Source organism: Mytilus edulis, chromosome 7 (genome assembly GCF_963676685.1).
Source record: "Mytilus edulis chromosome 7, xbMytEdul2.2, whole genome shotgun sequence".
Classification (NCBI taxonomy): Eukaryota; Metazoa; Mollusca; class Bivalvia; order Mytilida; family Mytilidae; genus Mytilus; species Mytilus edulis.
In genome coordinates, this window is record NC_092350.1 from 86,250,643 (window position 1) to 86,263,452 (window position 12,810).

The window sequence follows — 12,810 nt, forward strand, 5'->3', positions numbered from 1 at the left end:
ATAAATACACATGGATAGCGGCCAAATTAATTTTTGAATGGGACCAAATGTGAAGGGAGAGGAAGTACATAATTATAATATAAGTTTGGGGTATATAAATGTTGAAAATATGCCACACTACCCTATGTTTAGAGCTTTGAAAAAAAATAGTAGTGCATATAAACTTTCCAGTTTTGGATATAATTGTTTACGAAAAATAGTAAAAGTTGTACAATATAAGCTGGAAAAGAAGTTTATATGGTAAATTGTATTGTCTAAATTTACAATACTTCAACATTTGTAAATGGAGAAAAAAATATATAAATGGATACTTGTATGCACTTTACAGGAAGAAAATAATGATAACCACCAATTGGCAAACAAATGCAATCTAGTAGTTTATCAGGTTGGTCTCTTCCTGACATCTAAATGGTATTAATAAATTAATTCTGTAAAAAAATATTATCTTAAATGTAATTGATTTCTGAACGCAGGTGATTTCCCACTTGCATAACAAATTATAAACTAAGTATATTTTACGAGTTTTTGTATAATCAACGGGTCTATGTGGCCTTACTAAACTGCGGTTATTACCCGTTTCCAATGATTCTATTAAAATACCATTAAAATTATTTTCTTCGACAAAATATGTCATTATTGTTTCATCATTATCATATCTGTAGAGGAACGAACTCATAAAGGGGATTTATGTTTTAAAATGTGATATATTGTTAAAAGGGTGATAAAACAAATACATAGACATGTTTTTCTTTTTTAAAATGCATGAGGAAAGAAACAGCTGGAGTCCCACCATTGAAATATCAAATGACACAGTTGACAAAGCAAACACATTAAACCACCAGTTCCAATCAGTGTTTACTGAAGACAACAAAACTGAAATGCCAAATATTGGAAATAAATAATTCAACACCATGAATGACATCAACATCACAATAAATGGAGTAGAAAAGCTGCTGAAAAAACTCAACCCTAACAAAGCAAGTGGGCCAGACCAACTCACCCCAAGAATACTGAAAGAACTCAACCCTAACAAAGCAAGTGGGCCAGACCATCTCACCCCAAGAATACTGAAAGAACTCAACCCTAACAAAGCAAGTGGGACAGACCAACTCACCCCAAGAATACTGAAAGAACTCAACCCTAACAACGCAAGTGGGCCAGACCATCTCACCCCAAGAATACTGAAAGAACTCAACCCTAACAACGCAAGTGGGCCAGACCATCTCACCCCAAGAATACTGAAAGAACTCAACCCTAACAAAGCAAGTGGGCCAGACCATCTCACCCCAAGAATACTGAAAGAACTCAACCCTAACAACGCAAGTGGGCCAGACCATCTCACCCCAAGAATACTGAAAGAACTCAACCCTAACAAAGCAAGTGGGCCAGACCATCTCACCCCAAGAATACTGAAAGAACTCAACCCTAACAAAGCAAGTGGGACAGACCAACTCACCCCAAGTATACTGAAAGAACTCAACCCTAACAAAGCAAGTGGGCCAGACCATCTCACCTCAAGAATACTGAAAGAACTCAACCCTAACAAAGCAAGTGGGACAGACCAACTCACCCCAAGTATACTGAAAGAACTGAACCCTAACAAAGCAAGTGGGCCAGACCATCTCACCCCAAGAATACTGAAAGAACTCAACCCTAACAAAGCAAGTGGGACAGACCAACTCACCCCAAGTATACTGAAAGAACTCAACCCTAACAAAGCAAGTGGGCCAGACCATCTCACCCCAAGAATACTGAAAGAACTCAACCCTAACAAAACAAGTGGGACAGACCATCTCACCCCAAGAATACTGAAAGAACTCAACCCTAACAAAGCAAGTGGGCCAGACCAACTCACCCCAAGAATACTGAAAGAACTCAACCCTAACAAAGCAAGTGGGCCAGACCATCTCACCCCAAGAATACTGAAAGAACTCAACCCTAACAAAACAAGTGGGCCAGACCAACTCACCCCAAGAATACTGAAAGAACTCAACCCTAACAAAGCAAGTGGGACAGACCATCTCACCCCAAGAATACTGAAAGAACTAAACCCTAACAAAGCAAGTGGGCCAGACCATCTCACCCCAAGAATACTGAAAGAACTCCGTCCTAAATTAACTGCAACAGTCACTTTCTTGTTCAATAAATCTATGTTTCTATGTTTCTAGGGAAAACACGCATTTGTTTGTCCAATCTACAAGAAACGGCCACGCCATGAACCGGTAAACTACAGGCCTGTCTCATTAACCTGTATCCTTTACCAGCTTATGGAGCACATCGTGGTAAAAACGTCATGAAACATCTAAAAACTAATAAAATACTATCCGAATTCCAACACGGCTTTAGAAGTAAGAGATCGTACGAGACATAACTCATAGGTCTGATATAACATGTACGATGTACTTAAAGACACAAACAGACATGACAGTCCTGGACTTTGTAAAGGCATTGATAAAGTCAGTCACCCACGCCTGCTACACAAGCTCAGACACTACGGGATAAGAAGGAAAAATCACAAATGGATCACAGCATTTTTAGACAACAGAACACAGGCAGTTGTACTTGAAAATAAGTATTCAGACAAAGTGGGAGTAACATCTGGAGTACCCCAAAGCAGTGTACTTGGACCTGTCCTTTTCCTTATTTTCATTAATGACACCACTGATGATATACAGTCAACAATTCGTCTGTTGGCTGATGATTGCACCATCTACCGGCCAATTTGAACTACCAAAGTTCAAGCCATGCTTCAAAAAGATCTGACTACACTGACGAAATGGGAACAGAAATGGAAAATGGAATTTAATGTCAGCAAATGCAACGTGATGCACCTAACAAGATCTAAAAAAAAAACATAAAAGAACCCTAGTGCATGCATGGGAAACAACTAGAAGCAGTCACAGACACGAACTACTTGGGAATTACCATCACAGATGACCTTAGCTGGAACCTTCACATAAACAACATTGTAGCCAGTGCAAACCAAGCACAAGGGATGCTCAGCAGAAACATACAAAAGCTACGCAACAAACTAACACCAATACTGTCAACGCACTTACGACCAAGAGTGGAATATAGCGCAGCCATATGGGATCCCCATACACAAGAAAATACTGACAAAATAGAGCGGGTACAAAGAAGAGCAGCTCGCTATATTTTCAACAACTACAGTAACGAATCGAGTGTAACAAGCATGATAAGCAAGCTTAACTGGATACCTCTCTACCAACGAAGAGTGAACATCAGATTATGCCTATTTTACAAAATTGTAAATGGACTAGTAGCAATTCCAACAGATACTTACCTCATTCCACAAAATAGAACATCAAGACACTACAATACAATGGCATACACCATCTTTAGCCCAAGACATGTATACTACAAATTCTCATTCTTTCCAAGAACAGTAATAGCCTGGAATAAATTACCGGAATCGAAAGTGAAAGCTCCCAAAATCGAAGCTTTCAAGACACTGGTTACCTAGATGGTGGAATGTTTTTATCCTGCACCAACTGTACAGCAAGCACCGTATTTTCTTTTTTTTTTATCTTTGATCTTTTATTGTAAATAGACATTACCAACACCTACGTAACGAACCAGTATTGAGTACTCATTATTGAGTTTAACTACTATATCTAAGAAAATGTTTAGTTGGTACAAATGTTAGCCTTTTCCTTGCCATGCATGACACTAGTCTCACATTTGAAATATATTTAATATAAATGAAGGCAACAGTAGTATACTGCTGTCCACAAGTCATACATTGATTTAGAGAAAATCAATCTGAGTTACAAACTAGAACTGAGGGAAACACATCAGGTATAAGAGGAAAACAACAGAACAACAGTAACACTGGACTGAAACAAAAACAAACACTAACATACATAATATAATATAAAAGATTGTTATCACTAGTATGTTGTGATTCATTCACATTGATGGTTTAAATGACCAAATCTTTGAACATTGGATTGACTATCTATAATACTAAAATTACGAGGTCCAATTTGTCAGCCGTCATCACGTAAAAACGACGAATCACAGAATTCAACTTTATATATAACTAATATAGTACAAAGGTGTAGATTAAAAATTGCACCACTCCAGGCCCTTTTGTTTTCCACGTAATTAATATTAACAATAATTAAGAAGTTCCGGGTCGAGTCCGCTACCGATACCAATAGTATATTCACCTGTTACTTATTACATTGTACCTTATCTGTACGTTCCGCATCTGACAGGCGCACCACCAAACGTTGTATTCAGGATTAATATGCTATATACACAGGTCATAACCACAGGGTTGACACTACTAAATTGTCAAATTGTTACCTATTGTAGTATTTTAATCAGTAAGACTTTCTAAGATAACAATACGAATACTAAAAATCTGGACTAAAAATAAGGCGTATAGGTACAATTTTCAATTTGTTAGTGGGCATGACGTAAAACAGCGAAGCAAAGAATTCAACTTTATTTATAACTTATATAGGACAATGCTGTTGATTAAAAAATACTCCATTCCAGGACCTTTTGTTTTCCAAATAATTAATATTATTGTTTCAGTTCGACGGGTTCAAACAGAAAGACTTGAAAGCAGAGAAAAACTGTGTATCTTATAATCGGCATGACTTTATCAGATGACAATACTAATACTAAAATAAGGCATACAAATAGTTAGATACTTTAATTCAGTCACGGACCCGTGATATCACGGGTGTGTTCTAGTACCTTCTTATATTCATTGTTTACTGGTGTTTGTCAAAGCTGTCTTTACCTTGTCTTGTACAGTTGGTTTTTTTCTGAAAGATATTACATTTATATTATTTCAAGCATTTACGAAGGGTTGCCATATCTCTGCTCGTTACGTCAGTCTTTTCTATTTGATCTGCTAGATCTGCATAAACTGAGTCTTTTCGTAGGGCTTTGATAAATTCATTAAAACTCATTTCATTTTTACGCAACATCATGTCCATTAAATTCCTGTTCTTTTCCTGTGGGGTTTTACCAGACTCTATCTTCTTCCCATCATCAACCGACACTACCTCTCTTGATATTAGATGATCTACTATGCTCTCATGTTGTATATCAGTGATAACCTTGAGGTAATTCTTCTGTAGTCGACATTTATACAATGGAACATTCCAGTCTGATAAGCCTACAAAATATCAAGAGATTTTTTTCTTAACTATTGACCTTTCATGACTAATGAAGGTAAATACATATACAGAAATACGAATCGGACACATACAATTTGTAACATGCTGTATTCATTTTTTACAGCACAGGAAGGATACCTCAGCTGGACTATCAGATCCCGAGGGTATCATCAGCTCAATAGTTATTACTTCGGTACTGACATGATTTATAACAACCTTTCTCAATATTTTTTGATAAATTTTAGAATTATGAAGAAACTACAATTTCAACTCAGTCAGAAAAAGTTGGCCTTAGATGGTTTTGGCTATTTTGTAGGTCCTTTTTAGGTACGTACTTCTACTGTTTCGGTTTTATTTATCATTGCCTTTAATCTAATGTTTCAGGAATAAGCTATATGCCTACATAGAATTTATTATTGATAGATCTTACATTTCTTCAAACAACTTGCATAGATTGAATTGAGATGTATGCTCTTAATTTATCAAACACATATGATAAGCATTTGACATTTTAAAGAGAGCTGGTAAACATACATATTCACAATTTATAGTTAATTGTCAATTTGTTTGTTATTCTATTTTCTCTCACTTTGATTTGTTGTTATAGTTGACCAAAACTTATGCCTTTGCAATTTATAATTTCACGATACTTTTCCACATGACTTCATTATAACTGTAGAAAAGAATCTTGATCAAAATGCAATCATAATTACTCAATATCACAATGTCTTAGATAATAGTTGCTTAACACAAACTGAAATTCGTCCTTTATAAGTTGAATACCTTAATAGAATATAATATTGATAGATTTTTTTTTCAAACAAATTGCATATATTGAATTGAGATTATGCGTTCAAATTATTGTCAATGTCACAATGTCTAAGATCATAGTAACTTAACACAAACTGAAATTTGTAATAAAAGACTCATCATAGTGACCTACTTTGGTATGCAAGAAAAGTAGTATACTTATGATAAATTAAATACGACGCCAATGATCTGGTAGATAGTCTTTAGAATCAAATAGTTGTCAAAGGTACAAGATTATAATTTAGTACACCAGACGCGCGTTTTGTCCACATAAGACTCATCAGTGACGCTCAGATCAAACTAGTTGTAAGGCCAAACAAGTACAAAGTTGAAGCATTGAGGACCCAAAATTCCAAAAAAAGTTGTGCCAAATACGGCTAAGGTAATCTATTCCTGGGATAAGAAAATCCTCAGTTTTTTGAAAAATTCAAAGTTTTGTAACAGAACATTTATAACCAGATGCTCCTTAGGGCGCAACTTAATACGACCGCAGAGGTCGAACCCTAAACTGTTCGGGCTAGTTTGGACACAACATTCAAACTGGACACAGCTCTGAATTTGGATTGTGATTAAATAGTTGACACAGCATAGGTTTCTGACACAGAATGAATGTGGTCTAATGAACTTAAAATGTTTTTTTTTGCTTTTGAGCAATTCACTATGCTGTTGAATATTAATCCTTTGATATTTTAAGAAATTTTCTTTTTCATTTCTGAAATCTGAAATAAGAACCAGATGCTCCGCAGGGCGTAGCTTTATACGACCGCATAAGTTGAACCCTGAACGGTTGGGGCAAGTATGGACACAACATTCAAGCTGGATTCAGCTCTAAATTTGGATTGTGATTAAATAGTTGACACAGCATACGTTTCTGACACAGAATGAATGTGGTCTAATGAACTTAAAATATTTTTTTTGTCTTTGAGCAATCACTATGCTGTTTAATATTAATCCTCTAAAAAAAATGTTTGAAGAAATTTTCTTTTTATATATGAAATCTGAAATGAGAAAAAATAACCCCCCCCCCACCATTTTTTTTCACATCCCCCTTTCCCTTTTTTCAAAACTGATCTCAAATCAAATTTCTAATGGAGTTTGCAACAATAACTACTCATTTAAATACATCATAAAATATTAAAATGTAACAAAAAGTGCTTGTTATCACTGAATGGTAAAGAGTGTTTTAATTTATCAGTTGGTAGTAAAAGTTAATATACATTGTGCATTGTATAAAACAATGATTTAAGTTGATTCAACTACTATTCTGGACAAAGAAAGATAACTCCAATGAATTGAAAATTTCTTGCTATTGCACAATATTGTGCAATTAGATATTTCTTGCTATTGCACAATACTGTGCAATTGAAAATATTTGCTATTGCACAATACTGTGCAATTGAAGATTTCTTGCTATTGCACAATACTGTGCAATTGAACATTTTTTGCTATTGCACAATACTGTGCAATTGAAGATTTCTTGCTATTGCTGAATACTGTGCAATTGAAAATTTCTTGCTATTGCACAATACTTAATATAATAATTTTGGATCCTGATTTTAACCAACTTGAAAACTGGGCCCATAATCAAAAATCTAAGTACATATTAAATTCAGCATATCAAAAAAGCCAAAGAATTCAATTTTTATTAAAATCAAACTTAGTTTAATTTTGGACCCTTTGGTATTTAATGTAGACCAATTTGAAAACGGGACTAAAAATTAAGAATCTACATACACAGTTAGATTTGGCATATCAAAGAACCCCAATTATTCAAATTTTGATGAAATCAAACAAAGTTTAAGTTTGGACCCCAATTTGGACCAACTTGAAAACTGGGCCAATAATCAAAAATCTAAGTACATTTTTAGATTCAGCATATCAAAGAACCCCAAGGATTCAATTTTTGTTAAAATCAAACTAAGTTTAATTTTGGACCCTTTGGACCGTAATGTAGACCAATTAGAAAACGGGACCAAAAATTAAGAATCTACATACACAGTTAGATCCGGCATATCAAAGAACCCCAATTATTCAATTTTTGATGAAATCAAACAAAGTTCAATTTTGGATCCTTTGGGCCCCTTATTCCTAAAAACCTGTTGGGACCAAAACTCCCAAAATCAAACCCAACCTTCCTTTTATGGTCATAAAACTTGTGTTTAAATTTCAAAGATTTCTATTTACTTATACTAAAGTTATGGTGCGAAAACCAAGAATAATGCTTACTTGGGCCCCTTTTTGGCCCCTAATTCCTAAACTGTTCAGACCTCAACTCCCAAAATCAATCCCAACCTTTCTTTTGTGGTCATAAACCTTGTGTTTAAATTTCATTGATTTCCATTTTCTTATACTAAAGTTATTGTGCGAAAACCAAGAATAATGCTTATTTGGGGCCTTTGTTGGCCCCTAATTCCTAAACTGTTTGAACTAAAACTCCCAAAATCAATCCCAACCTTCCTTTTGTGGTTATAAACCTTGTGTTAAAATTTCATAGATTTCTATTCATTTTTACTAAAGTTAGAGTGCGAACACTAAAAGTATTCGGACGACGAAGACGCAAGACGACGACGATGACGCCAACGTGATAGCAATATACGACGAAAAATTAAAATTTGCGATCGTATAAAAATTGAACCCCACCAATTTTTTTTCACCCCCCCCCCCCCCCCTTTTCCCTTATTCCAAAAATGATCTCAATTCATTTCTAATGGAGTTTTCAACAATAACTACTCATTTAAATACATCATAAAATATAAAATGTCATACAGTCATGATTTAAGTTGGTTTAACTACTATTATGGACAAAGAAAGATAACTCCAATGCAACATTTTATATAGGCAAATTTCCAATGAAGTTCATTAAACTAAGGTTTTTGGCAAATTTCCAATGGAATTTATTTATGACAAAGTTTTTGGCAAATTTCCAATATACATAATTTAAGAGCAGTTAAGGTGAGCTATTCAAATGAGTTTCAATTACCAACCTTACACTGCTTTTAAATTATGTGTTGTACTTAAGTAATTGTCCATTAACATGGAAACCCTTTTCCCCCCTTTTTAGCACCTTATTCCTTAACGGTTTGAGCCATGACTTCCAAAGACTTCTTACCATCCATTTGTGGTATTCCAATATCCAAAATCTTAATACATGGTTGGATTCATCATATCAAAGAACCCCAAGAATTCAATTTTTGATGAAATCAAAAAAAATTCAATTTTGGACCCTTTAGACCTCAATGTGGACCAATTTGATAATCGGTCCTAAATATTAAAAATCTAAATACATGGTTAGATTCAGCATATTGAAGAACTCCATATATTGAATTTTTGTTGAAATCAAACAAAAGTTTAATTTTGGACCCTGATTTGGACCAACTTGTAAACTGGGCCCATAATAAAAAAAGTAAGTAGACTACATGTTTAGATTCAGCATATCAAAGAACCCCAAGAATTCATTTTTTGTTAAAAACAAACTAAGTTTAATTTTGGATCCTTTGGACCTTAATGTATACTTATTTGAAAATGGGACCAAAAATTAAGAATCTAAATGCATGGTTAGATTCGGTATATCAAAGAACCCCAATAGTTCAATTTTTGATGAAATCAAACAAAGTTTAATTTTGGACCCTTTTGTCCCCTTATTTGTTGGGAACAAAACTCCCAAAATCAATCCAAACCTTCCTTTTGTGGTCATAAACCTTGTGTTAAAATTTCATAGATTTCTATTAACTTATACTAAAGTTATTGTGCAAAAACCAAGAAAAATGCTTATTTTGGGCCCTTTTTGGCCCCTAATTCCTAAACTGTTGGGACTTTAAACTCCCAAAATCAATTCCAACCTTCCTTTTGTGGTCATAGACCTTATGTTGAAATTTTATAGTTTTCTGTTTACTTATTCTAAAGTTATTGTGCGAAACCAAGAAAAATGCTTATTTTGGCCCTTTTTGGCCCCTAATTCCTAAACTGTTTGGACCAAAACACCCAAAATCAATCCCAACCTTCCTTTTGTGGTCATAAACCTTGTGTTTAAATTTCATGGATTTCTATTTTACTTTTACTAAAGTTAAGAGTACTAAAACCAAATGTTTGCGAACGATGACGACACCGCCAACGTGATACCAATATACGACCAAAACATTTTCAATTTTTGCGGTCGTATGAAAATGACAATATAAACGATATTCTTGTCAACACCAAAGTGCTGACTACTGAGCTGGTGATACACTCGGGGAAAAACGTCCACCAGCAGGTGGCATCGACCCAGTGGTGTAAATAGTTATCAAAGGTACCAGGATTATAATTTAATATGCCAGACGCGCGTTACGTCTACAAATGAATCATCAGTGATGCTCAGATCGAAATAGTTGTAAAGCCAAACAAGTACAAAATTCGGTACTGGCATGAAAATACGGATTTTTTGTGTTTTTAAAATTTGCTGTAACAGTTACAAAACGATAGAAATTATTATAAATTAAGGAATGTACCTCCCTCATGCAAAGCTCTGATTCCTATAACTGATTTGGCTATACTTTTTGGACCTTTTGGATTATAGCTCTTCATCTTTTATATAAGCTTTGGATTTCAAATATGTTGGCCACGATCATCACTGAAGAGACATGTATTGTCGAAATGCGCATCTGGTGCAAGAAAATTGGTACCGTTAATTTTATTACTACCACTGGGTCGATGCCTCTGCTGGTGGATTATTAGTCCCCGAGGGTATCACCAGCCTAGTAGCCAGTACTTCAGTACTGGCATGAAAATACGGATTTTTTGTGTTATTAAAATTTGCTGTTACAAAATGATAGAAATTATTATAAATTAAGAAAAGTATCTCCCTCATGCAAAGCTCTGATTAATTTCACGGATTTGGCTATAGTTTTTTTTGGACCTTTTGGATTATAGCTCTTCATCTTTTATATAAGCTTTGGATTTCAAAATTTTGGCCACGAGCATCACTGAAGAGACATGTATTGTCGAAATGCGTATCTGGTGCAAGAAAATTGGGACCGTTTATTTTATTACTACCACTAGGTCGTTGCAGCTAGCTCTGCTGGTGGACTATTAGTCCCCAAGGGTATCACCAGCCTAGTAGCCAGTACTTCGGTACTGGCATGAAAATACGGATTTTTTGTGTTATTAAAATTTTCTGTTACAAAATAATAGAAATTATTATAAATTAAGGAATGTATTTCCCTCATGCAAAGCTCTGATTAATTTCACGGATTTGGCTATACTTTTTGGACCTTTTGGATTATAGCTCTTCATCTTTTATATAAGCTTTGGATTTCAAATATTTTGTCCACGAGCATCACTGACGAGACATGTATTGTCGAAATGTGCATCTGGTGCAAGAAAATTGGTATTTTTTTTTTATTGAAGAGCATTGAGGACCCAAAATTAAAAAAAAAAGTTGTGCCAAATATGGCTAAGGTTACCTTAATACAGTATGTCTATTTTGAATGAATATGTAACCAGGTGCTCCGCAGGGCGCAGCTTTATACGACCGCAGAGGTCAAACCCTGAACAGTTGGGGCAAGTATGGACAAAACATTCAAGCGTGATACAGCTCTGAATTTGGATTGTGATCAAATTTTTGACATTACATGGTTTTTTTTTTACACAAAACAAATGTCAAGATTTTACAAATCAATTAAAGATTTCTTCTTCAAACTTTTTAAATCTAAAATTAAATAGTTGACACAGCATAGGTTTCTGACACAGAATGAATGTGGTCTAATGAACTTAAAAGTTTTTTTTTTGCCTTTGAGCAATTCACTATGCTGTTGAATATTAATCCTCTCAAAAAAATGTTTGAAGACATTTTCTTTTTATTTATGAAATCTGAAATGAGAAAAATTTAAACCCCCCCCTTTTTTTCACATCCCCGTTTCCCTTTTTCCAAAACTGATATCAATTCAAATTTCTTATGGAGTTTGCAACAATAACTACTCTTTTAAATACATCATAAAATATTAAAATGTAAAATAAAGTGCTTGTTATCACTGAATGGTAAAGATTGGTTGGTAGTAAAAGTGAATATACATTGTTTATTGTATAAAACAATAAAAAAAACTTCATCAGCAACATTTTATATTGGCAAATTTCCAATGAAGTTATTTACATAAAGTTATTGGCAAATAAAAATAGAAAATGACATCATAGTCATGTCTGGCAAATGTCCAACATACATTATCTAAAAACATTTTAGATAAGATAAGGAAAAAAAGCTTCATCAGCAACATTTTATATTGGCAAATTTTCAATGAAGTTATTTACATAAAGTTATTGGCAAATAAAAATAGAAAATGACATCATAGTCATGTCTGGCAAATGTCCAACATACATTATCTAAAAACATTTTAGATAAGATAAGGAAAAAAAGCTTCATCAGCAACATTTTATATTGGCAAATTTTCAATGAAGTTATTTACATAAAGTTATTGGCAAATAAAAATAGAAAATGACATCATAGTCATGTCTGGCAAATTTCCAACATATATTATCAACTACTATTCTATACAAAGAAAGATAACTTCAATTGAAAATTAATTGCTATTGCACAATATTGTGCACTTAGATATTTCTTGCTATTGTGCAATACTGTGCAATTGAAAATTTCTTGCTATTGCACAATACTTGATATGGAATCCTGATTTGGACCAACTTGAAAACTGGGCCCATAATCAAAAAGCAAAGTACATATTTAGATAAAGCATATCAAATAAGCCCAAGAATTTAATTTTTGTTAAAATCAAACTTAGTTTAATTTTGGACCCTTTGGACCTTAATGTAGACCAATTTAAAAACTGGACCAAAAATTAAGAATCTACATACACAG

At 34.1% G+C, this 12,810-nt stretch overlaps 2 protein-coding genes across 2 annotated transcripts; both read left to right on the forward strand.

Annotated features, from left to right (window-relative positions):
* The first annotated feature begins 911 nt into the window (after positions 1-911).
* On the forward strand, positions 912-2,726 carry LOC139483470 (uncharacterized). The gene is made up of 3 exons (XM_071267492.1): positions 912-1,152; positions 1,378-1,836; positions 2,410-2,726. The coding sequence occupies exons 1-3, from the start codon at positions 912-914 to the stop codon at positions 2,724-2,726; spliced, it is 1,017 nt and encodes a 338-aa protein (XP_071123593.1).
* Positions 2,727-2,872: 146 nt separating this feature from the next.
* LOC139483471 (uncharacterized) lies at positions 2,873-3,484 on the forward strand. Its single transcript, XM_071267493.1, has one exon. It carries the CDS (start codon positions 2,873-2,875, stop codon positions 3,482-3,484), a length of 612 nt encoding a protein of 203 aa, XP_071123594.1.
* The last annotated feature ends 9,326 nt before the right edge of the window (positions 3,485-12,810 follow it).